This window comes from Gymnoscopelus braueri, assembly GCF_963280865.1.
Source record: "Gymnoscopelus braueri genome assembly, chromosome: 5".
In the NCBI taxonomy this organism is placed as follows: domain Eukaryota; kingdom Metazoa; phylum Chordata; class Actinopteri; order Myctophiformes; family Myctophidae; genus Gymnoscopelus; species Gymnoscopelus braueri.
In genome coordinates, this window is record NC_137606.1 from 1,080,366 (window position 1) to 1,102,915 (window position 22,550).

The 22,550-nt window shown below is 43.4% G+C and overlaps 2 protein-coding genes across 3 annotated transcripts in view; both read left to right on the forward strand.

Moving 5' to 3' along the window:
• The first annotated feature begins 1,689 nt into the window (after positions 1-1,689).
• LOC308086153 (WD repeat-containing protein 20) lies at positions 1,690-11,943 on the forward strand. 2 transcript variants are annotated; one of them, XM_080429573.1, is made up of 4 exons: positions 1,690-2,440; positions 4,170-4,352; positions 5,342-6,802; positions 8,533-11,943. In XM_080429573.1, exons 1-4 carry the CDS (start codon positions 2,030-2,032, stop codon positions 8,578-8,580), a joined length of 2,103 nt encoding a protein of 700 aa, XP_080285699.1. In that variant the 5' UTR covers positions 1,690-2,029; the 3' UTR covers positions 8,581-11,943. The 2 variants fall into 2 exon arrangements, with proteins under 2 accessions (XP_080285699.1, XP_080285700.1); XM_080429574.1 differs by lacking the exon at positions 4,170-4,352.
• A 10,461-nt stretch (positions 11,944-22,404) lies between these two features.
• Positions 22,405-22,550, forward strand: part of hif1al (hypoxia inducible factor 1 subunit alpha, like) — a 38,207-nt gene continuing 38,061 nt past the window's right edge. The window contains exon 1 of the mRNA XM_080428867.1: positions 22,405-22,525. Within this exon, the coding sequence (XP_080284993.1) occupies positions 22,497-22,525 (29 nt within the window). The 5' untranslated portion in view covers positions 22,405-22,496. The remainder of the gene's footprint in view (positions 22,526-22,550) is intronic.

A 22,550-nucleotide genomic window follows, 5' to 3' on the forward strand; every position in this document is an offset into this window, starting at 1 on the left:
CTTATTTGTTGTGTCTAAAACAGGAACTCAGGAAGATTTGGCTCCTCCCCTGTCTTAGTCCACTTCCTCCCAGGTGCTTCAGTGTTTATCCCTACTAACAACAACACTACATGTTTAACACTACATGAAACTACATGTTTAACAGGCCTTTCTGTAAACAGGACCTCCTGAAACTACATGTTTAAAACTACATGAAACTACATGTTTAAAACTACATGAAACTACATGTTTAACAGGCCTTCATTTTCTATCAATTACACACCCCATGAAGCATGCGGCAGCATAGGTAATAACAATAGAATAATGATTTAAAGAAAAGAGAGGGTAGGGTAAAGTGATATTTTGGGGATAAAACTAAAAGTTTTTTGTTAAAAGGTTAAAGCACTATATTTTGTAATCAGTAATCATTGCTATGGTGTTTGTTCAGTAACAGGAGTCTCCCCGTCTCTCTAGCTCTTTAATAAACAGGGAAAAAAAATTCAGGTAGGTGACAAAATCTCAGCCAATCAGGAGAGAGTACCTATCTATCAGCTTAATTTTTAATCTGTATCCTGATTGGAACATTGGTATCCCGACATGAAAATGGCAAAATGCATTTTAAAGAGCTGGGGAGACATGGAGACTCCTGTTACTGAACAAACACTCTATAGCAATGAGTAGGCTACTTTCAGAATAGAGTCGTCAATTGGGTATGGCAGGCTATGGCAGCTGCCATACCCTGGCTCCAGGAAGAAAAAAAAAAGAAAAAAAAATATTATACTTTTTTTTAAATTTTTTATAAAAAAATAAATCCATGAATGTCTCTGTCTATCTGCGTTGATTATTCTGTTATTAAATTTCAGTAAAATAACTACCAATGCAAAATTATTGCTTTCACAGGGTATTTCATTCTTCAAAACTGCTTGTATCTCCCATATTCTCCCCTATCTTGTCAAATGGTATATTCCCAGGCCCAGCCTGGAAATCCCAGGTTCAACACAGGTGCAATGCATTATTGTTAATTAGCAAGCAGCAGAGGCGCGTTTTTTCAATAGCAGACAGGCTGTTTTATTTACTTGTGAACAGTGAGTTAAAATGAAAAGGAAGCAGACCTCTCTGCATGCATTTTTTGGTAAAAAGACTGACACAGCAACCCCCGCAGCAGACAAGCCGTGCGGCCGAAAAAGGGCCCCCCCAAAAAGGGGCCCCCAATTTTTTTTTCGAAAAAAGGGGCCGCGCGGCGATAGTTAACCCTGCCATACCCTAGCTTTTACTGAACTGACGCCACTGATAGAGCTATTTAACACTTATTTTAACCAAAGAAAATCACTTATAACACAGCGTCACAATCATTTTAACCACTTAGCTTTGGCTATTCAAAAATAGCAGATATACAAGCTTGTAGATCTGCTATTTTTGAAAAATGTGTGCATATATCTTTGAATATTTTTATTTTTTAACTCAAATCTTTGCTTCTGGGGGTCCCTGGCACAAAACATTTTCAGATGGTGGTCCGCGGCCAAATGTATATCAATTTAGGGGTCCCGGGTGACCTTGGCATGAAAAAGGTTGAAACCCACTGGTGTATTAATAGCCATGTTCATCCTCGGAGTGGGAACATTAGTAAATGTGCGCAGTGCTTAGCTTGGCCGGGGATGGGAAGGGTCGACGCACCATATCATCATCACGCTCAATGATGGTCACGCTAGACACACGCACGCGCACACAGACGCACGCGCACTGGATGAACGGAGGCGAGAGGCTTCAATCACGGCTAAAATGTGTGTGTGTGTGACTGTGTGAGTGTGTGCGCGCACTGTTTAGCTCTCTGTTGTGATTGTGTTCAGCGAAACATCAGTCTGGATGCCGGTGTCTGGTGGGTGTAGCAGCAGGCGCGGGACCGGACCGAGCAGCTCGCCCCCCACCCAGCTCCCTTTCCTCCTCGTCGCTCCCATTCCCATTGTAGTTTTTTAATAACACGGCGTGTTATTATTTCCAGGTCAAAAACCTCGGGGGTTGTTTCCTGTGCGGCTTTGTTTTTGTACTAAAGATGGCCGGAGATGGCGGCGCACTGAAGGATATCAATGAGATTAAATCCCAGTTCCGGACCAGAGAGGGCTTCTACAAGCTGCTCACCCTCTCGGACTCGCAGCAGCGGGGCGGGCTCCCGCGGGGGGGTCCGTCCTCCGGAGCCACGCTGGGCCCCGGGGCGGGGGGCGGCGGCCCGGGGTCCATGCCCGGCGGAGGGGTAGGTCTGCTGCAGGGGCCCGGCGGAGGGGCCGGTGCCGCCTCCTCCTCCTCCTCCTCCTCCGCAGCCAACTCCTCTCCGGGGGGCTTCCTCCCTCCCGTGCGGGTCTCCATGGTCAAGCTCCAGCCCGAGGATCCCAGCGAGGACTCCGAGAGAGTGTGCTTCAACATCGGGAGAGAGCTCTATTTTTACACCTACACCAACATCAAGAAGGTGAGGAAGACGACACGTTTGGATGATGATGAGGCTAATGCAACTAGCCTGCCATGCTAATTTGATGCTATATTAATATTCCGTCATCGTTTCAAATTGTCGATTTGGCTACAGTTATTAGCCGACATATGCAGTAATTACAGATGTGATACTGTGTAATGCACCATGTCGCCTAGTGGACAGCAGCCAACATCCATGTAATGATGCTGGTTGTTGTGGCATGCAACAGTGTCTTAACAGTTGTGAAAGGTTTTATAATTTTGTAATTATGATTGTATTTGTAAGCACTGAGAGATTATAAAATACTTTATAAGAAACACAATTACAGTCCTTAATTTACAGCAGTAAATGACAATGGAAAGACTAAACATTGTGTAGTAAATCAGTGAAAACATAAAGTGACCCAAGCTCTTAAGTTTGTAACTTAAACATTAACTGCATGTTTAGGTCCAGGCTATATATTAGCAAGTCATCATGTCCACTCATTTATTGAGAGAGGCGCCTCTACAGTGTATAGATTATTCATTAGTGGAGTTTGTGTCAAAGGGATAGCCTACTTATGATGCACAGCAAGGACACCTATGAAGTACTTATAAGGAGAGTTTTAAACTACCAGCCTACTTAATGTCAAAACAATGAAAACCACCCACTACAAATACAAATGATGTCTGCCTACAGTTTCATAACCAGTTAACTGAACTTCTCAGCCTCAGGTGATGTACTGTGACAAAACAACACATCAGGTTTATAGAAGTGCTTAACATTGAAACCATGGCAAGGAACAAGTGTATACCTATTCATGTTTTGCTACTTGTCCACTGGCTGCTTAAGCAAAAGAGCATGTTTATTTATTTACAAACATGGTAGCTGTGCTCTGTGTATTTATTCCATAATAAATCCTTAAGTGGAAAAGTGTTGAAAAGTCAACGTATCTCTTGTTGTAAGTCCATATCCTATATCTTCAGTTTCCACTCTGGTTCAGTGTTTTTCCACTACTTCCTGTTTGTGACACATTATTGATCCTGGAGGGGGGCAATTCATCTCTCCATTTGTCCTCCTCCCGAGGGAGATGAGAGTGCAGAGTCGGCTGAGGCTCCAGAGCTGTGCTGCTTTCTGCTAGGTGGAATCTTGTCATCATAAGGGATTGAACCAGTGTTGCCAGATTTTGTGAAAGAAATAAGCAAAACAATCCCAAAAGAAGCGACTATTCGGCCACATGAACAATTTGAGCCTGTATACAGCAGCTATTTGAAAATAGCTGATCTACAAGCTCACAACACGTCGCAATCGTTGTGAGATTGTAGATGTACTATTTTCTAAACATTTTGGATATTCTTTGAAACACAAATCTGGTACAGGGGTCCCTGGCACAACATATTTTTAGATGGGGGGGGGGGTCCGTGGACAAATGCATATTCATTTGGGGTCCTTGACAAAAACATTTTTTTTGAGAACCACTGGTTTAAACATTCAGAAACAAGCCCAAATAAGCAACTACACTTTAGAAACAAGCCAAAGCAAAGGCCAAAAAAACGCAACCCGCAGCTACCAATAATGTACAAGCAACTTCACAGAAAAACAAGCCAAAACAAGTCGCTTATAATAAGCAGACATGGCAACACTGGATTGAACTTGGAACCTTCTGCTTACACGGCAATCTGGCTAACATCTTGTTGCCTCTCTCTACGTCTCTCTCTCTCTACCTTCCTCTTGCTTTTCCTCTCTGCAGGCGGTGGACCTCAGTAAACCCATAGACAAGCGCATCTATAAGGGCACCCAGCCGACGTGTCATGACTTTAACCAGTTCTCGGCCACAGCAGAGAGCGTAGCCCTCATAGTGGGCTTCTCAGCAGGACAAGTCCAGTACCTAGACCCCATCAAGAAGGAGACCAGTAAACTCTTCAATGAGGAGGTGTGTGCGGATGCATGTGCTGCACGTGCATGTAGGGGTGCAACAGTTAATCAGACTAATCAATTTAATCGATTATAAAGACTAGTTGATAATCGAAATACCAACACATTGTGAGCTCAGCTATGTTTGGTATTTTTGCTGCATCTTTGAGTTCATTTTATAAGATAGGGCTTAAGATAGGGCTTCAGACTAATTGTCAATTGTCGATTCATAAAAACCTATTAGAATTATTTGATTTTGCGTTGATTCAGATATACTTTTATATTTATTATCCAAAATACGCACATTTGTACAGTATGTGTGGGTGTGTGTACTCATGCATGTGTTCATGTGCGTGTGTGTGTGTGTGTGTGTGTGTGTGTGTGTGTGTGTGTGTGTGTGTGTGTGTGTGTGTGTGTGTGTGAGAGAGAGAGATAGTATGAAAGGATAAGATGTCCCTGTTTGACTTTGTCTGATACTCTCCTCTGAGATTATTCAGCTCCCTGGGTGCCGCTTGTCTAAATCTACTCTTCCTTCACCCCCCATCTCCCCTTTTTTCCTTTTCTTTATCTCTTTTTGGTTTCTCTCTATCTCTGCTGCACTCTCTTACTTGTTGTCTCCTGTCCTTTTTGTGCTTCCTCGATTCACTTCTGGTGGTCTCTAGCTGGGGTCCACATACAGGCATAAAATAATGATAAATCAAAGAGGTGCATGAAATAGACAAGTGTGTCTAATATGCAGTACTTGTGTTCTCTCACTCCTCTCTTCTCTTCCTTTAATCTTCCATCCTTTTCCATTTCTCTGCTCCACCGCCCTCTCTCCTTCCCTGACTTTACTCTTCCCCCTTCAATTCTCTCCTAGAACTCACACTTTTTTCTCCTCTCCCTCTCTATGCTGATTCCCCCGTCCCTGTCCTTCACCCTATCTCTTTCCCTCCCTGTCGTTACCCATCCTCCTTCCTTTCCTTTCCTTCCCTTCTCTTCTCCACACCTTTCCCCTCCATCATCCAGAGGTTGATAGACAAGTCCAAGGTTACGTGTCTGAAATGGCTCCCCAAGTCCGAGAACCTGTTCCTGGCCTCCCACGCCAGTGGTCACCTCTACCTCTACAATGTGGACCACCCTTGTGGCACGACCGCCCCGCAATACTCTCTCCTACGCCAAGGTGAGGGCTTCGCCGTGTATGCCTGCAAGACCAAGACGCCACGCAACCCGCTGCTCCGCTGGGCCGTGGGCGAGGGGGGGCTAAACGAGTTTGCATTTTCCCCGGACGGCGTGCACGTGGCATGCGTGGGCCAGGACGGGTGCCTGCGGGTCTTCCACTTTGACTCCATGGAGCTACAGGGTGTCATGAAGAGCTACTTTGGCGGGCTGCTCTGCGTGTCGTGGAGCCCCGACGGCAAGTACCTGGCCACGGGTGGCGAGGACGACCTGGTGACCGTGTGGTCGTTCTCAGAGAGCCGCGTGGTGGCGCGGGGCCACGGCCACAAGTCGTGGGTCAACGTGGTGGCCTTCGACCCCTTCACCACCTCGCTGGAGGACGACGAGCCCATGGAGCTAAGTGGCAGCGAGGAGGACCTGCATCAGGGCGGAGTGGGAGGGGTGCCGAATCCTCCCCCTCCCTCCTCCATGCACTTTGGCCGGGTTCGAACCAGCAGCACATTGTCCCGCCTCTCCCGGCACAGCTCCAAAGGGGGCGGGTCGACATCGGTGACCTACCGCTTCGGCTCCGTGGGTCAGGACACCCAGTTCTGCCTGTGGGACCTGACTGACGACGTGCTCTATCCACGCCTGCCGCTGTCGCGGGCGCTCACCAACACCTTCGGTCCCTCGCTTTCTAACTCCGGCATCGACAGCACCACCACCGTGGTAGGGGGTGGAGTCACGGGCGACGTGGAGGGCCACCACCACCCGCCCAGCACCAACAGTTCCACAGTCCCCTCCAACCCCCCAACACTCCCGCTGCCCCTCCCTCGCTCGCTCTCGCGCTCCAACTCCCTGCCCCACCCGGCCGTGGCCAACGCCTCCAAGGGACCGAGCGCCTCGGAAGGTGGAGGCAGTGGCAGTGGCGGCGGAGGAGGAGGAAGTACCAGCGCCGGATCGGGAGCAGCTAACTCCACCCCGTTTAGTATCGGACGTTTTGCCACCTTGTCGCTCCTGGAGCGCAAATCGGACAAGTCCGGTGGCGGGAGCGGAGGGGTGGAGAAGGAGCACAAGCGCTACCACAGCCTGGGTAACATAAGTAAGAGCAACGACAAGATCAACGTGGCACCGCGCAGCAGCCGGCTGGACGCCGCCAAGGTGCTGGGCACCACGCTGTGCCCGCGCATGCACGAGGTCCCGCTGCTGGAGCCGCTGGTGTGCAAGAAGATCGCACACGAGAGGCTGACTGTGCTGGTGTTCATGGACGACTGCATCATCACGGCTTGCCAGGAGGGTCTCATCTGCACCTGGGCACGGCCAGGCAAGGCGGTAGGTCGACTTTCAGAATTAGGGGTGCAACACTTAATCGAACTAATCGATTTAATGGATTATTTAAAATAATACATTTCAAAGGTACCGAAAAATAGGTAATCTGCACAGGCTCACAAGCAAGCTTGTAGATCAGATATTTTCGCATTGTCCGAGGAAATATAAAACCAGCTTAAGTGGTTAATCAGACTAAACGATTTAGTTGATTATAAAAAATCTATTAGAAATGTTCATCTCAATACAATACATCTCAAGCCAATTTTAATATAGGATATATAAATTATATATATGTGTATATATATGCACTTCTCTTTATTGTCACATCACACCATTACAGTTGTAAAAGAGATGATATTTTTGTGCAAGCTCTCAACATTTTTCAGTTAGAATAGAGAAAGAGAGAATTGCGAAGAAAGGTATACAGTCAAATTAATATACAAAATGAAGTATACGTACAGTAGGGTGCATGATTAAAATTAGCAGTGGATAGATGGCACTATGGAAGGCAGAAATGTGTCTTGTGCATTTGGAAAACATATCCAGCACATACAAAGCAGCAGGTATATATTCAAATTGTGATCTTATTAATGTGTATTGCATAACCGGGTGATAATAATTACTGTATTTGTACAGCATCTTCTTTACAGCAAGTTGCAGCACAAAGTGCTTCACATGAAAAGAATTATGATAATAATAAGATAATTGGTACAATAAAAGAAAAGTCAAATGAAACTAAAAACAAGAAACAAAATGTAAGGATAAGAACATAAAAGCCATGGACATAAAATAGGCTCCAGATTATTTTTAAAAACACCAAGTTAGTTCAAGTAGCACGGTATTCCACAGCTGGCAGCTGTTTTTCTTTTTTTAAATACTACAATGGAAGGTAGACTGGAGGAAGACCTACGTTTTATGGCTGGAATATAAAATGAAACAGAATCTGTAGTATATTATGGTGCAAGGTTAAACGTGCTTTATAAACAAAAGGTCTTTAAATGCAATTCTAAATGTTACAGGTAGCCAATACAGTTTAGCCAGAACTGGAGTAATGTGATTCTGGCTGCAGCATTCTGAATTACCTGTATTTTACTTATAGATTCTCTCAGTTATCCAGTAAAAAGGGAGTTGCTGTATTCCAGCTGGCTTGTAATGAAACCATGTGACCAAAATAATAATATTATTATTGTACATTTTAAGGCACCTTTCAATGCGTGCATACATTAAAGTACATATTTTACTCTATACTCACTCAGGAGTATTTGGATTATATGACTTGTTTTCCTTGTTCCTTCTCTCTATCTCTATTCTTCCCTTTCCTGAAAACTACAAATGATGGAAGGAAAATTCACCCACTTTTTCCAACAGCTGTAAACCTTTGATGTGACAATAAAGTTAAAGTTGAAGAGAAAGCCTGATCATAACCGTTTGGATGTACAAGTAGAGGGTATATGTAAAGGTTGGAGTAAAATAAACATGCAAATATGTTAAAAGTCCGTCAGAAAAGTGCACAGTATTGCTGTGTCTGGATACAGATATGTCTGGATACATTTGTGTCTGGTTAACTTAAAAAAATCTACAGTTTAACTTTTCTTCAGCACAAGCGAGAAACTCTGATATAGCCTATTTGTTAAATAGAAATTACACTACTTAATTAAAAAATATATATTTATTAATGACCAGATCAGGAATCCTAATTGGTTTTTATTTCTCATTCTACCTCTCTCATTCAGAACTTGACAGCACAGAACGGGAACTCTCCGAGCGGCACTGTGGTATAGCTGGAGGAGAAGCTTTGCACCCCCCTCCCCCCCATCTATCTCGACTCCCCACCCCAACGTTCCTCTGCGTGGGACTGGGCCAACTATTCCTCCCCCCAAATGTCAACTATGGGGCCCACAGCCAGTGGCAGTGCCCATACCTACCGTTGCATCCTCAGTCAGTATAACTGTTGTTACTGTCCACGTCCTAAACCTTGCCTTTTGGCATTTCTCCACAGAAGGACTGCATCAAAGTAGCGATGGGGATGATTCATCCCTCCTTCTATACCCAGAGCATTGAGGAGAAAATGCCAGGCCAGGCTCTTTTCTTTTCCACTTTCGATCCCCCTCCTTCCTTGCTTTCTTCCACCCCTTCCTACCTCCCTCACGCACTGCGAAAGCCACGGCCATTGTATTTAAGTTATTTATTTTAACACAAGACTGTGTAGTAATTTATACTGTAAATACTATAAATACGCAAAGGACAAAATATGTATGGAAGTAATGAAAACGTGGGAATGAAGAAACTCAAAGGCAAAGGTGAAGAATATTAATATATGAAGATCCTTATATTGTACATAGCGACCACAGTTACAAACATTTGAATGTCTGCTGTTTTAGGGAACTTGAAGGTGTCAAAACAAGTGTTTTTAATTTTGTGTGAAGGTTTTTCTTGGTTTGTCCCTAGATAACAAGCTTAGCGTGATCTGTCGACAGAGACGGAAAAGCATTTCGGGTCCAATAAGACACTACTGACTGCCTGGTCAGTCAAAGAGAGCAATCTTCAAAATGGCTGCTAGCTGTACATTTCAGCCGACTGTCCAATAATAGCCAGAGTTATGCTAATTTTCTTGAACATTATATGGGGACAAGTGTCAAGAACTGAATAACCACGCACGCACGCACACGCGCACACACACACACACACACACACACACACACACACACACACACACACACACACACACACACACACACACACACTTTGCACACTCCCAGGTGAAACAACTCACACACATGCACACTCAAGAGGTAAACCATGCACAAACACAGACATACATGAGCAGATTGTAACCTGCCCATGCACAGACAGACAGACACACACATACACAATCCCCAGTGGTGTAGCATCATGTATACTGTACTTGGGTCCCATTCCAGTTGCGCCGCTTCCTGCGAGATTTTGCACATACAATAAACTGACAGTCCATTGTGAGTTGACTTGGACGATGCTAGAGGTACCGATGTCCTGCTTGATCGGAGCTCTTCCCAGAAGCAACTTCTGTTTTAACCCTCATTCATTATGTCTTTTTGGTAACAAAAACGATTGATTAGGTGTATACTAGCTCGACTCACTTGAAAGAAAGAAAACTGCTAACTAAATCGCTTACATGCAGACGAAGTCTTATCCAGGTCTGAACTGGCGACCAGAGGGAAAGGCCTGATTTCTGAAACAGTGTTTGTCTGTTACGTTTCCTTCTCTCTCTGCTTATTCCTTTTTGTTGTCATCATGGCTCCTGTTTTTGGTCAAGGCAAGCTACTGGTCCTGATACAAGTGACATGTTATTGTGGATTCTGAAACACCTAGTAAGACTATTTAATTTTTCAGCCATTAGGTTCTGCTAGCACCCACGTCTTGAGTTATAGCACCTGTGATGATTTATCTGAAAATAGTGGAGCTGAAGCTGATACCCTTGCACCAATAATTAAGCAACCAGATGCAGAAGAGATTCTTGCTGCATCTGAATGTGTATACTCGGTTCATCCACCTTACTACACCTTACTTGGCTGTCATAGCAACGGCATGTGTCTCAGCTGAGGTTATCTTCAACAAGTTAATCAGTTCTGAGTTTCCATATAGACAAGAATCAACATCCACATTTTAGAGCATTGTGCGTGCATGATATGAGCCGATATGAGGTCAGTGTCGGTCATATACTAATCTTTGGCTGCCATAGCAACAGTTTGTCTTCATCAGTCTCCATAAGTCTACGTCGTCCCAAAAGTACTTTAGAACTAACATTAGATTCCTACTCGACCGTTTTCTCTCTTTAAATGTTAAAAGGCTTTTATTTTGAGGCTGAATTTGCTAGGTGTTTGAACTGGGCATATAGCCCTTTGTAAAACAGATTTTGTTCAGGAATACAATGACATGATATGTGACAGCTGAGTGGGCAGACTTATAGGATGTGAATGATTGATAAGTAGCCATTTCTGAATGTGAAGTGGTCAATCAGTGCTGTCAAACTAAAATAATGCCCTGGGGGGAAAAAAGAAAAGATTACGATATTTCCTGTCCTTCAGACAACTAGATTTTTTTCCCAGAAGTTTGACCTTAAGGACCACTTCCAGAGCAAGCAAATAGTTTTCTTACAGCATACAAATGGAGTAATGGCTGATTCCTACCAACTAACACAGGCACAGCTGTACAACTTCTCATATATATATTCGCCACCTGCTGCAAACCTGAACCTAACTTTTGACTTGTGACTGGTGAAAATGATCTGACATGCATTAAGAGAAGTAAATACAATTTTGGTTACGATGATATTGCTGGAGATGGTATTAAAAATGTCTTCCATTGTCTTTTCTTTGAATATATTATAAATTCCTATGGAGTGGGCAGGGGTCTTCAGTTGGGCATAAAGAAGCACTAATTAAGGAATTTGTACTTGTTGTATTCCGCCATACTTATTAATATTTCACGCAACAAAACGTTGTCTGTCCGTAACTGCCGCACGGTTTACACTACCGCGGCAATATATACATCAAAACGTGCGGCTTGGCCGGGAATCGTGTGCTCGGAAGGGGCTATTACTTTTATTGACGTTTCGCGTTACCACGGCGACGTAATTGGCAAAACCACGCAGTCATGCCCCCTTTTTAGTCCCCCATTCAAACCCATGTTAAAAAATAAACCTTTACAGATCCGGTTCAGAGTGCAGGTTACACTGTTTAACACTGTGTGGTCCTCTCCTCTCATTGGCCACACGTCCAACTGGTTATCAAAGAGGGGTCCGGGGACCCCCAACCATGTAGCCACGCCCCCTTTTAGTCCCCCATTCAAACCCATGTAAAAAAAAAACGGTTACAGATCCGGTTAAGAGTGCAGATTGCACTGTTTAACACTTTGTGGACCTCTCCTCTCCTCTCATTGGCCAAACGTCCAACTGGTTATCAAAGAGGGGTCCCTCCTGTCTTCCTATTGGCTGGCTTTTGAACAGCTATAACTCCAGATGGCAGCATGCTACCGAGTCCAAATTTGGTGGGTGGACCCCTACCTTTTTTTGTTTTGTTTAGTTTTTTCCGTAATTGTTTTTCCCGATTTTGTTTTTTCAAACTTTTTTTCAGGATATACAGTAAATGCTCAGTTTCTGCCTCAGACCACCAGAAGTGGGTGAAACAAGCACTTGAAATCATTTGAGTAATTGTTTATATATATATATGTTTGTTATTAAACTTTTTTCAAACATTGTTTTAGATGCTCATTTTTTCCTTACATTTTTCGGCTTTTTTATTTTCCTTTTTTAGGTTTCGGTAAATTTTTTATTCGTTTTTTAATTATGTTTGTGATGCTTTTTTTTTTTTTACTCCACCGAAATGGACCACCCAAAAACCTGTTAGGAGCACGTTTGAGGCCATTTGGAGTCGATTGGTGGTACTTTGTAGTGACACTATTTTGAGTCTCCAGCCAGCTGCAGGCACACTTAAATTTTCTTAGGAAATTTGTTTCTAGTATTCCTTGCTATTTAGACAGTCTTACTTTGTGAGATTTCCCAATGCAGTCCAACACAGTTAATTATTTTCATTTTGGGATTTTTTTTTACTGAACATCATTGCATATCTAAAAAGGGTAAAGTTAAGACATGGTGTCCTTAACCAAATTGTAGCTTTTGCGTTCTGGAGCGGAATATTACAGTTCTCGCCTAAAGGGCCACCATCAAACCACAAGGCAGGATACTCTAAACAAAACCCTGCTGGGTGGACCAAGATAGATGGAGAAATTACTACTGTATGTTGTGTGTTAAATGTCAGACCACCAATGGAGTGTTCTACTCAAGTGTCACTAAAGCGGCATTGTTACTCAACCCTACTGGGTTCTTCTACTGTGCTGTTGAACTAAGAGATCTGCACAACTACATGAAGATATGTTAATTTGCTGTACTTGATGCAGTTGAGTGTTGTAATTTCAGTATATTCCCATTTTGCTTCAGCTGTGATCTAAATATTTCTCTGTACTGGGTGTCTTTGAGGCGATCATAGCACTTGTCCTAAATGTAACACTAGCTGTGTCTCAACAGAACAACAGAAAAATCCATATTGGCAAACACTCAAAAAGGGTTTGATGCTGCAATACACTGACTGAAGACTTTGGTTTCCCCTTATGCCAATTCCTTGTAAACAGTTAATAATTAAATAAATGAAATGGCTGACCACTTTTGTCAAGAGAAGCATTATCATTACAGCTCTTATTAATTGATTTAGCATAATTTAGCAACAGCTGAAATTGAACATTTAATGTTTTTTTTGTATACTTGTCTGCATCATCACATATTACACACAGACACACACATTTACTACACATGCTCTCCCATATGCCTGTTCTGGTGGATGTTAATGGCAGAATAACATCCCTGTATCTGGTTTGTATATTGAGATCTGTTATTAAAACTTTAAACCCTATTCTTGTGAGTTCTCTTCATAGATCTGTGTCAGTGAGTTTGTTGTACATGGACTTTGTATTTTTGTTTTGACTGAAAGGTTAGTAAGCTTCTGTAGGTGCATAGGTTCAGGATTTGTAGTGCGCCCCCCATCCAATTATTGGGAAGAGAATCTTAAATGTCATCTTAAATTAATCTTAAATGTCACTCCACGCTTCACTGTAGTGGCATTAACCCAGAGAAGGTATACTCTTGAGTTAAAATAGCTGGGTTTTGCTGTGTAGAGTGAATCAGACCACCCATACTACAAGTGTGTGCACCGCTCAAGTGATACTGCAACATCCTCTGCCCAATTGAATACACTGTCCCAAGCCTTTGGGGCGTATCAAAACCAGGGAATGAGGGTATAATGAGTTACAAATGTAGGACATGTGTTTTGCTGTAACATTGATGCAGGTGCTTTATTTATGAAAGACGTTTGTTCACAGTTGTCACAGTTGTCACAGTTGGTACAGGCTGTAACTGGTACTTTTTTTTTTAAAACATCTGTTTATTGTAGTTTTTTTCCCCTCACACAGGTATTTTTCAGAGAATAATAACAGGATTTGCACAGATAAAAGAAATACAATACAAAATATAAATGACATTTGAAAGACAAAAACAACATGAATACAAGAAACAAACCAAAGGCATACATAACAGAACAACAACATACATAACCTAACCAAAACAACATACAAGCAACATAAGGCTGATGACGGCACACACCCAGAGGGCAAAACGAACAGCATCACAATCTACTGCAATATAAAGGCATACAACAGGTATGACCCCAGGGGGCAACACAACACTATGTTCACTAACTCCATCTCATCGAGCAGCCCAAGAATAGGTGCCCAGATCTTCTGAAATAGGGGCTCCCTATCAGAAAGGGTGAACCTTATCCTCTCCAGGTGCAACACTCCTCCCAGCTCCTTTAGCCACATATTGATTGTCGGAGGTTTCTCTGATTTCCAGGCCTGGAGAATTAACTTCCTGGCTATCAGGGTAGATAGCAAGATGTGTAACTGGTACTTGACTTGTCCTGTGTGCTGATATGTCCTATAGGAACCAGTAGAGAGCAATGTTTGCACAGTCCTTTGACTTTGGTGTCAGTACCAAATATGGTATTGATCATCATTAGCAATACATTTCAAAATTAGTAATAAAAACAAACGTTACAACAGCAACAGCAGTTGGCCTAAGAATGATGCACAGGAGATGTAGTGGTAGAGATTTACAGTGAATATATGTCTATCACCACTTAATATATGTATGTCTAGTCTATCAACAATGAATATGAGTTCATTAATATATGGAGACAATCAATATGGATACAGTCTATCAACAATGAGTATACAGGTACAGTATGTGCAGACTATCAACAATGAATATATGGTATATAAATATTTTTTTCTGTGCTTTATTTCTTTGGTGCTGCAATCCCTGCTGATGGAGATAAATCTTTCAAGGACCACAGAGCTATGCGTGCGTGTGCGTGCGTGCATGTTTGCGTGCGTGCATGCATGCATGCGTGCGTGCGTGTGTGCGTGCGTGCGTGCGTGCGTGCGTGTGTGCGTGCGTGTGTGTGTTTTCTACAGTCCAGAGTATAGCAGATAATGTTCTATTGCAGGGATTACAGGGAAGGCCACAGTTGAGTGGGTAGAGAGGGCGTCTGGGTATCGGTAGGTCGCCGGTTCGCTCCCCGCCCGGTTCGCCCCGTGTTGAAGAGTCCCTGAGCAACACACAGCATGTGCTCATCTGGCTGAATCCCCCTGGGAATAATAAGACCATCTTGAAACTGCTGACCCCAATCAATGTCCTAGTCAACAACAGAGAACGTCTACCACCAACAAAATACTGGCATCTGAAAAATAATACTATGTATATCCTTTTACATTTAAACCTTGTTATTTTATGCTCTGTTCCAAATGTAAATTATACATTTGGAACAAAGCATAAACAGAGCTCCATACAATTATTTAATCTCTTTATTATTATTTACATACTGCATCTTTGCATACTGAGTAATATTAAAATTATTATTATTAATAATAATAATAATAATAATAATAATAATAATAATAATAATAATAATAATAATAATAATAATAACAACAACAATAATTGCGAACGCAGCGGAAGGAGGGCAACACAACACTATGTTCACTAACTCCATCTCATCGAGCAGCCCAAGAATAGGTGCCCAGATCTTCTGAAATAGGGGCTCCCTATCAGAAAGGGTGAACCTTATCCTCTCCAGGTGCAACACTCCTCCCAGCTCCTTTAGCCACATATTGATTGTCGGAGGTTTCTCTGATTTCCAGGCCTGGAGAATTAACTTCCTGGCTATCAGGGTAGATAGCAAGATGTGTAACTGGTACTTGACTTGTCCTGTGTGCTGATATGTCCTATAGGAACCAGTAGAGAGCAATGTTTGCACAGTCCTTTGACTTTGGTGTCAGTACCAAATATGGTATTGATCATCATTAGCAATACATTTCAAAATTAGTAATAAAAACAAACGTTACAACAGCAACAGCAGTTGGCCTAAGAATGATGCACAGGAGATGTAGTGGTAGAGATTTACAGTGAATATATGTCTATCACCACTTAATATATGTATGTCTAGTCTATCAACAATGAATATGAGTTCATTAATATATGGAGACAATCAATATGGATACAGTCTATCAACAATGAGTATACAGGTACAGTATGTGCAGACTATCAACAATGAATATATGGTATATAAATATTTTTTTCTGTGCTTTATTTCTTTGGTGCTGCAATCCCTGCTGATGGAGATAAATCTTTCAAGGACCACAGAGCTTTTTATTGCAGGGATTACAGGGAAGGCCACAGTTGAGTGGGTAGAGAGGGCGTCTGGGTATCGGTAGGTCGCCGGTTCGCTCCCCGCCCGGTTCGCCCCGTGTTGAAGAGTCCCTGAGCAACACACAGCATGTGCTCATCTGGCTGAATCCCCCTGGGAATAATAAGACCATCTTGAAACTGCTGACCCCAATCAATGTCCTAGTCAACAACAGAGAACGTCTACCACCAACAAAATACTGGCATCTGAAAAATAATACTATGTATATCCTTTTACATTTAAACCTTGTTATTTTATGCTCTGTTCCAAATGTAAATTATACATTTGGAACAAAGCATAAACAGAGCTCCATACAATTATTTAATCTCTTTATTATTATTTACATACTGCATCTTTGCATACTGAGTAATATTAAAATTATTATTATTAATAATAATAATAATAATAATAATAATAATAATAATAATAATAATAATAACAACAACAATAATTGCGAACGCAGCGGAAGGAGGCGCGCCGAAGGCGCGCCTCCGCGCAAGTGGAGCTTACTATGAAACCGTGCTCGGGTTGTGTCTCTGTGTGTGTCTCTGTGTGCACTGCCTGCGTGCAGCTCCTCTGAGATAAGTAAATGTCCAATTTAGACGTACCATTTTTTTATTGGTTACTTAAAAAAAAAAAAAAAAATCATATTTATTTTATTTTTTTTGCGTTCGCTTCCCGCGTTCGCGCGTCTTACTTGTAATAGCTTACTCTGTGAAGTAGTCTACCTACAGGTCTGTTGTTGAAGCTTTTAGCACTTCCAATGAATGAGTCTTTTTATTTTTTATAGTCCAGTGGTTCTTAAGACCCCCAGGGGTCCTTGAGGGGGTTCCAGTGGGCCCCCAGCTAAATTATTGATAGTTAGGAACCAAATGGACCCTTACAGGTCTGCAACTCTGAGAGTGTAGGCCTACCTATGGAACCAACTCCATTTGGTTCCATCTGTACACTCTCAGAGAGTTATTGGGGTCCTTGAAATTATAAAGTTTGAGAACCACTGTAGTCAACTCTACATCTCTTCCACCCAGTCAATAGCAGTGATGGGAAAAGTACTAAATTTCTTTACTTAGGCAAAGTATCAATACTGCAATGAAGAAATACTCTGTTACAAGTAAAAGTCTGGTAATTAAAGTATTGGCATCAAAATATACTTAAAGTACCAAAAGTAAAAGTACTCATTACGCAGAAGTTTTTTTTTTTTTAAATGTATACAAATCCTTTGAAAATAGCAGATCTACAAGCTCACAACAAGCGACGCGTTGTGAGCTTGTCTGAAGTGGTTTTGTTTTGTAATAATAATCAAAATCAACAAAGTAACTAGTAACTAAAGTTCTAAAATAAGTGGAGTAAAAGTACAATATTTGCCTTTGAGACGTAATGGAATAGACCTATGTAAAATTATTGAAAATTGGAAATACTCCAGTATAAGTAAAGATTCCTCAAAACTGTACTTAAAGGTAGGGTAAGTGATCTTTTTTGGTTAAAACTAAAAGTATTTTGTTAAAAGGTTAAAAAACCATATTCTGATAGTAATCATTGCTATAGAGTGTTTTTTCAGTAACAGATGTCTCCCTGTCTCTCCAGCTCTTTAATAAACATAAAATAAATCTTTCGGTAGGTGTCAAAATCTCAGCCAATCAGGAGAAAGTACCCATTTTTAAGCTTAATTTGTATAGTGTTCCAGTTCCAATTTTGTCTGCTAATTTCTTAGTGTCATCACTTCCAATTTCACTTGTCTAATCTGTATCCTGATTGAGTTCTCTGTCCTGGTTGGATAAAATTGGAAATGAAACTGAAACTGAAACGAAAATGCATTTTCTGTTTAATAAAGAGGTGGAGAGACAAGGAGACTCCTAATACTGAACAAACACTCTATAGCAATGAGTACTATCAGAATATAGAGCTATTTAACACTTATTTTAACCAAAGCAAATCACTTACCCTACCTTTAAAGGTATAGGGTAAGTGATTTCCTTTGGTTAAAATAAGAGTTAAATAGATATATATTCTGATACTCATTGCTATAGAGTGTGTGTTCAGTAAAAGGAGTCTCCAAGTCTCTTAGTCCTTGGGCCAGACCAGATATCGGTACCACTAAGTCGGCAAAACCTTACCTATACTAAATTGTTTTTTGGGCCAATATAAGTAAATAAAAATATGATAGCCTTTCCATTGGAGCAGCTTTTTATATTTTTTGACATTTTGTTATTTTTCTCTATAGGCGGATTTTCATTCATAGCTAACAACATATTAAAAGTTATATAACACACTTTTTGGACATCACACTGCTCCTTTTTTTAATAAATTAAACAAACCTGTGTCCAATTAAAGTAGTTGATGAAGTGGGTGGCCTATTATTTGGTGGTGGAGCAGTTTTTTCAGGAATCAAAGCTGAAGGGGACAGCTGTCACAGGTGACTGGTAAGAACAATCCAAATCCACAATCCGTAAGACCTATTCTGAACCTCAAGGGTTTGAACAGATTTCTGAAGGTCTTCAACTTTCGAATGCTCACAACGGCGAAGTTGTTGCAAACGATACGTCATGGAGATTGGTGGACGAGTATAGACCTCAAGGATGCCTATTTTCACGTCCCAATCTATCCACGGCACCGCAAGTTCCTGCGCTTCGGCTACGAAGGCAAAGTGTACGAGTACACGGTGCTCCCCTTTGGCATGTCACTGAGCTCCGGGTGTTCGTGAAATGCACAGAGGCGGCGATATTTCCGCTGCGTCAGCAGGGTCTGCGTCTGGCGACGTACATAGACGATTGGCTGCTGGCAGCGGAGTCGAGGGAAGAGGTAGCTCGGCACACGGAGATGGCCATTGCGCACCTGCAGTCCCTGGGGTTCACAATCAACGCTCAGAAGAGCGTTTTGATTCCATCCCAACAAGCCACCTTCGTGGGGATATCCTTGGATTCCACCACGATGATGGCGCGCCTGTCCCAGGACAGGATAACGAGCATCTTGGCATGTGTGCGCTCCATGCGCCTAGGGCGCAAAGTCACGTACAGGACATGCATGCAAGCTGCGGGCCTCATGGCCTCGGCCATACACCTGATCCAGCTGGGCAGATTCTACATGAGACCTTTCCAGAGATGGATGTGGTCTCTGAGGATACCGCACTCCATGGGTTCTCGGAAAGTGGTAGTGTCACCACGCTGTGTTTTGTCACTCCAACCGTGGACACAGGTGACCTTCTTGTCCGAAGGGGTCAAGATAGGCGCTGTAGTGTCCTGGAAGGTGATAACCACGGACGCCAGCCTCTCAGGTTGGGGGGCTGTCCACGAAGGCTACTCAGCCCGGGGGTTGTGGGACTCCTCCCAGAGCTCGAGTGGCCGAGCGGTCTACTTTTTGCCTTTCCACCCCTGGGTCTGATCCGTCCAACGTTGGAGAGGATCAGGACCCAGGGTGGGATGGTTCTGCTGGTAGCACCAGCATGGGGCACGTGGAGGACGGAGATCTTTCCCCTCCTCTACGACGAGCCGTGGCCTCTCCCCCTGCTCAGAGACCTTCTGAGGCAAGGCGGGGACGAGGTTTGGCACGAGAACCCCCAGGCTCTGGATCTGTGGGTTTACCCCGTGAAAGGTCGAGTCTAAACTCGCAAGGCCTGCCCCCTGCAGTGGTGGCCACTATACAGGGGGCTAGGGCAGATTCTACCAGACGTCAGTACGACGTTAGGTGGAATATGTTTGAGACCTGATGCCTGGAGCAATCACCTCCGGTGGTGGCTTTTCAGGCCCCTGTGAGAAGCATGATTTGGCTTTCTCCACCATCAAGGTGTACCTGGCTGCCATCACCGCCTGCCACGATGGGTTCGATGGCCAGTCGGTGGGCAAGCACTCGCTGGTGCGACGGTTTATGGCCGGCGCCAAGCGTGCTAGGCCAGTGAACAGACCTTTGTTCCCTAAGTGGGACCTGACTGTGGTGCTGGACGCACTGTGTCGGCCCCCCTTTGAGCCTCTTGAAACGTTAGATCTGAAGATCGTGAGTTTGAAGACGGTGCTTCTGGTGGCCCTTTGCACGGCGAAACGCGTCAGTGACATGCAAGCGCTCTCTGTGAGCGAGGACTGCATGTGGTTTTCAGACGACGGCAAGAGGGTTTTGCTGAAACCCAACTTGACGTTTGTGTCTAAGACCGGCGCGGTTGCCCAGGCCCCAGTAGAACTGGGGGCCTTCCATCCTCCACCGTTCATTTCGGCGGAGGACAGACGGTTGCACTGTCTGTCCAGTGAGGGCCTTAAGGCTCTACTGTCAGAGGACGGCGGCCAATCGTGAGTCATCTCAGATTTTCGTCTCCTTTGGCCGGGGTCAGAGGAAGGTGGTGGCTAGACCGACTCTGTCCAGATGGATCGTGGAGGCGATTCGGTTGGCATATGTGACTAGTGGTGCCGCTGTCCTGTTGGGACTGAGGGCCCACTCTACTCGGAGTGTAGCTGCATCTTGGGCCCTTTACAAAGGGGTGTCAATGCAGGAGATATGCTCTGCCGCTGACTGGTCGTCATCTTTGACCTTTGCATCTTTCTACAGCCTGGACGTGGCGGCATCTGAGATGGCGCGCACGATCCTGGGTGTAGGAGCTGGCTCAAGCTAGGTGAACACATGCCTAAGGGCATGTGGTTTCTTCCTACTTGTGGGCAGCAGCCGGATTAGGCCAGGGAATGCAAGACATGCCTGGGGGCATGTTCTCTCTCTCTGCCTGGCTGGCCCCTCAAGCCCTCTCTGGACCTGCTAGGCAGGGTCCGGGAGGAGGAGGCCTTGGTTTCTCTGTCACGAGCCGGTCAGACCAGGGTCTGTCTGGGCTGGTGACTAGGGACAGGACTTATGTCTGTCAAGGTCTTACCATAAATCCTTTTGCTTCCTGACCCACAGGGTCTGGGTTGCCTGGGGGCCATGGCGGCACTGTGCGCAGTGTGGCGTGCAGAGTGGAAGGTTTCAGAGGGCGAGTCCATGTGACGCAATGGTATTTATACCCCCACCGGTCGCCAGTGTTTTGCGTCACACGACCCTATCCAATAGGAATTGGAATTCGGGAGTCCAGTGTGTGCTCTGTGTGATCGCCAGGGGGCGTTGATATCCAAAACCTAGGGTTACGACACCAAAACCAACTTTCTAGGTTGAATGGTAATTGAGATATAGACATTTTAAGCTCCTGGCAACCATCTTGGATGCCATCTTGAAAATTATGCCTTTCTGCTAAGTATATTTTCCTGGATATTTGGGATGTTCTCAAGCATGCCTAAAGGTACCAGAATCAATTGAAAACCCTTTTGTATCAATGTTTAGGGAGGTTTAGTGGTACTCTTTCTTATATGCCTATTGACCGGTCTATTTCTCATAAAAAGTGCTTGTTTAAGATAAGGCTGAAAATGACCACCTCAGAATGAAATACTATGGGTAAATTATACATTTCCTGAATCCTTAGGGTCATGTCAGTATTCCAGTTGTTGTGTTTTGTGTCTCTGATGTTTCTTGATGCCACAGAACTAAAAGAAAATATATGGTTTAGGCGGAAATTGTGAGAAAAAAAAGGTTATTAAAGGTTTGAAGAGCTCCAGTGACCACTGTACTTATCATACATAGTCACCGAAGGGCTTGAATGAAAGCTCAAAGTGTCCCCTTACAAATGATACCAAACATAAAATATAAAACATTGTAATATGTCCTGAACGTGAGCCAATACCAAGATATGCACATGTGTCTAAAATGCCATTTTTCAATGGGGGGTGGTAACTTTAGCAGCTGATAACCCCAATTTAGCTGGGCCTCAGGAAGGTCTATCATACAAAAATAATATCTAGGGATGTATAGGAATAAAAAAATCCCAACTAGAATTTGCCATCCCAGGTGGTACCGATATGTGAGATTTTGGGGTTTGGCCCAAGGACTATCTCCAGCTCTTTATTAAACAGAAAATGCATTTTCAGTGCTCTCTCCTGATTGGCTTAAATGTTGTCACCTACCTGAAAATGTACTATATTCTCGTTGCTAAAGAGCTGGAGAGACTCCTGTGACCGAACAAACGCTCTGTAGCAATGATTACTATCAGAATAGTAGGCTACTTTAACTCTTTTAACAAAAAAAAACAAAAAAATCACTTACCCCTACCTTTAAGCACAGTACTTGAGTAAATGTACGTAGTTACTTTCCACTACTGGTCAATAGATGGTGCTAGAGAGACATACATAAACCCAAACAAACATACCTTGTAAGTAGAGGAAGACTGCTTGGAAAACACGCGTCTACGTGCTATACGGGGCGTGGTTTAAAACCATCCGACTTCTTGCGTGTTGGCATGCTTGTTATTATAAGACAATAATAAATAAAGGCATCGCAAAGGACTGCATGCAGGTTTTCTTGTAGACATGGACACCAAGCAGGAGACAGTCAAACGGTAAGAATGCATAGAAGTGTGTCTG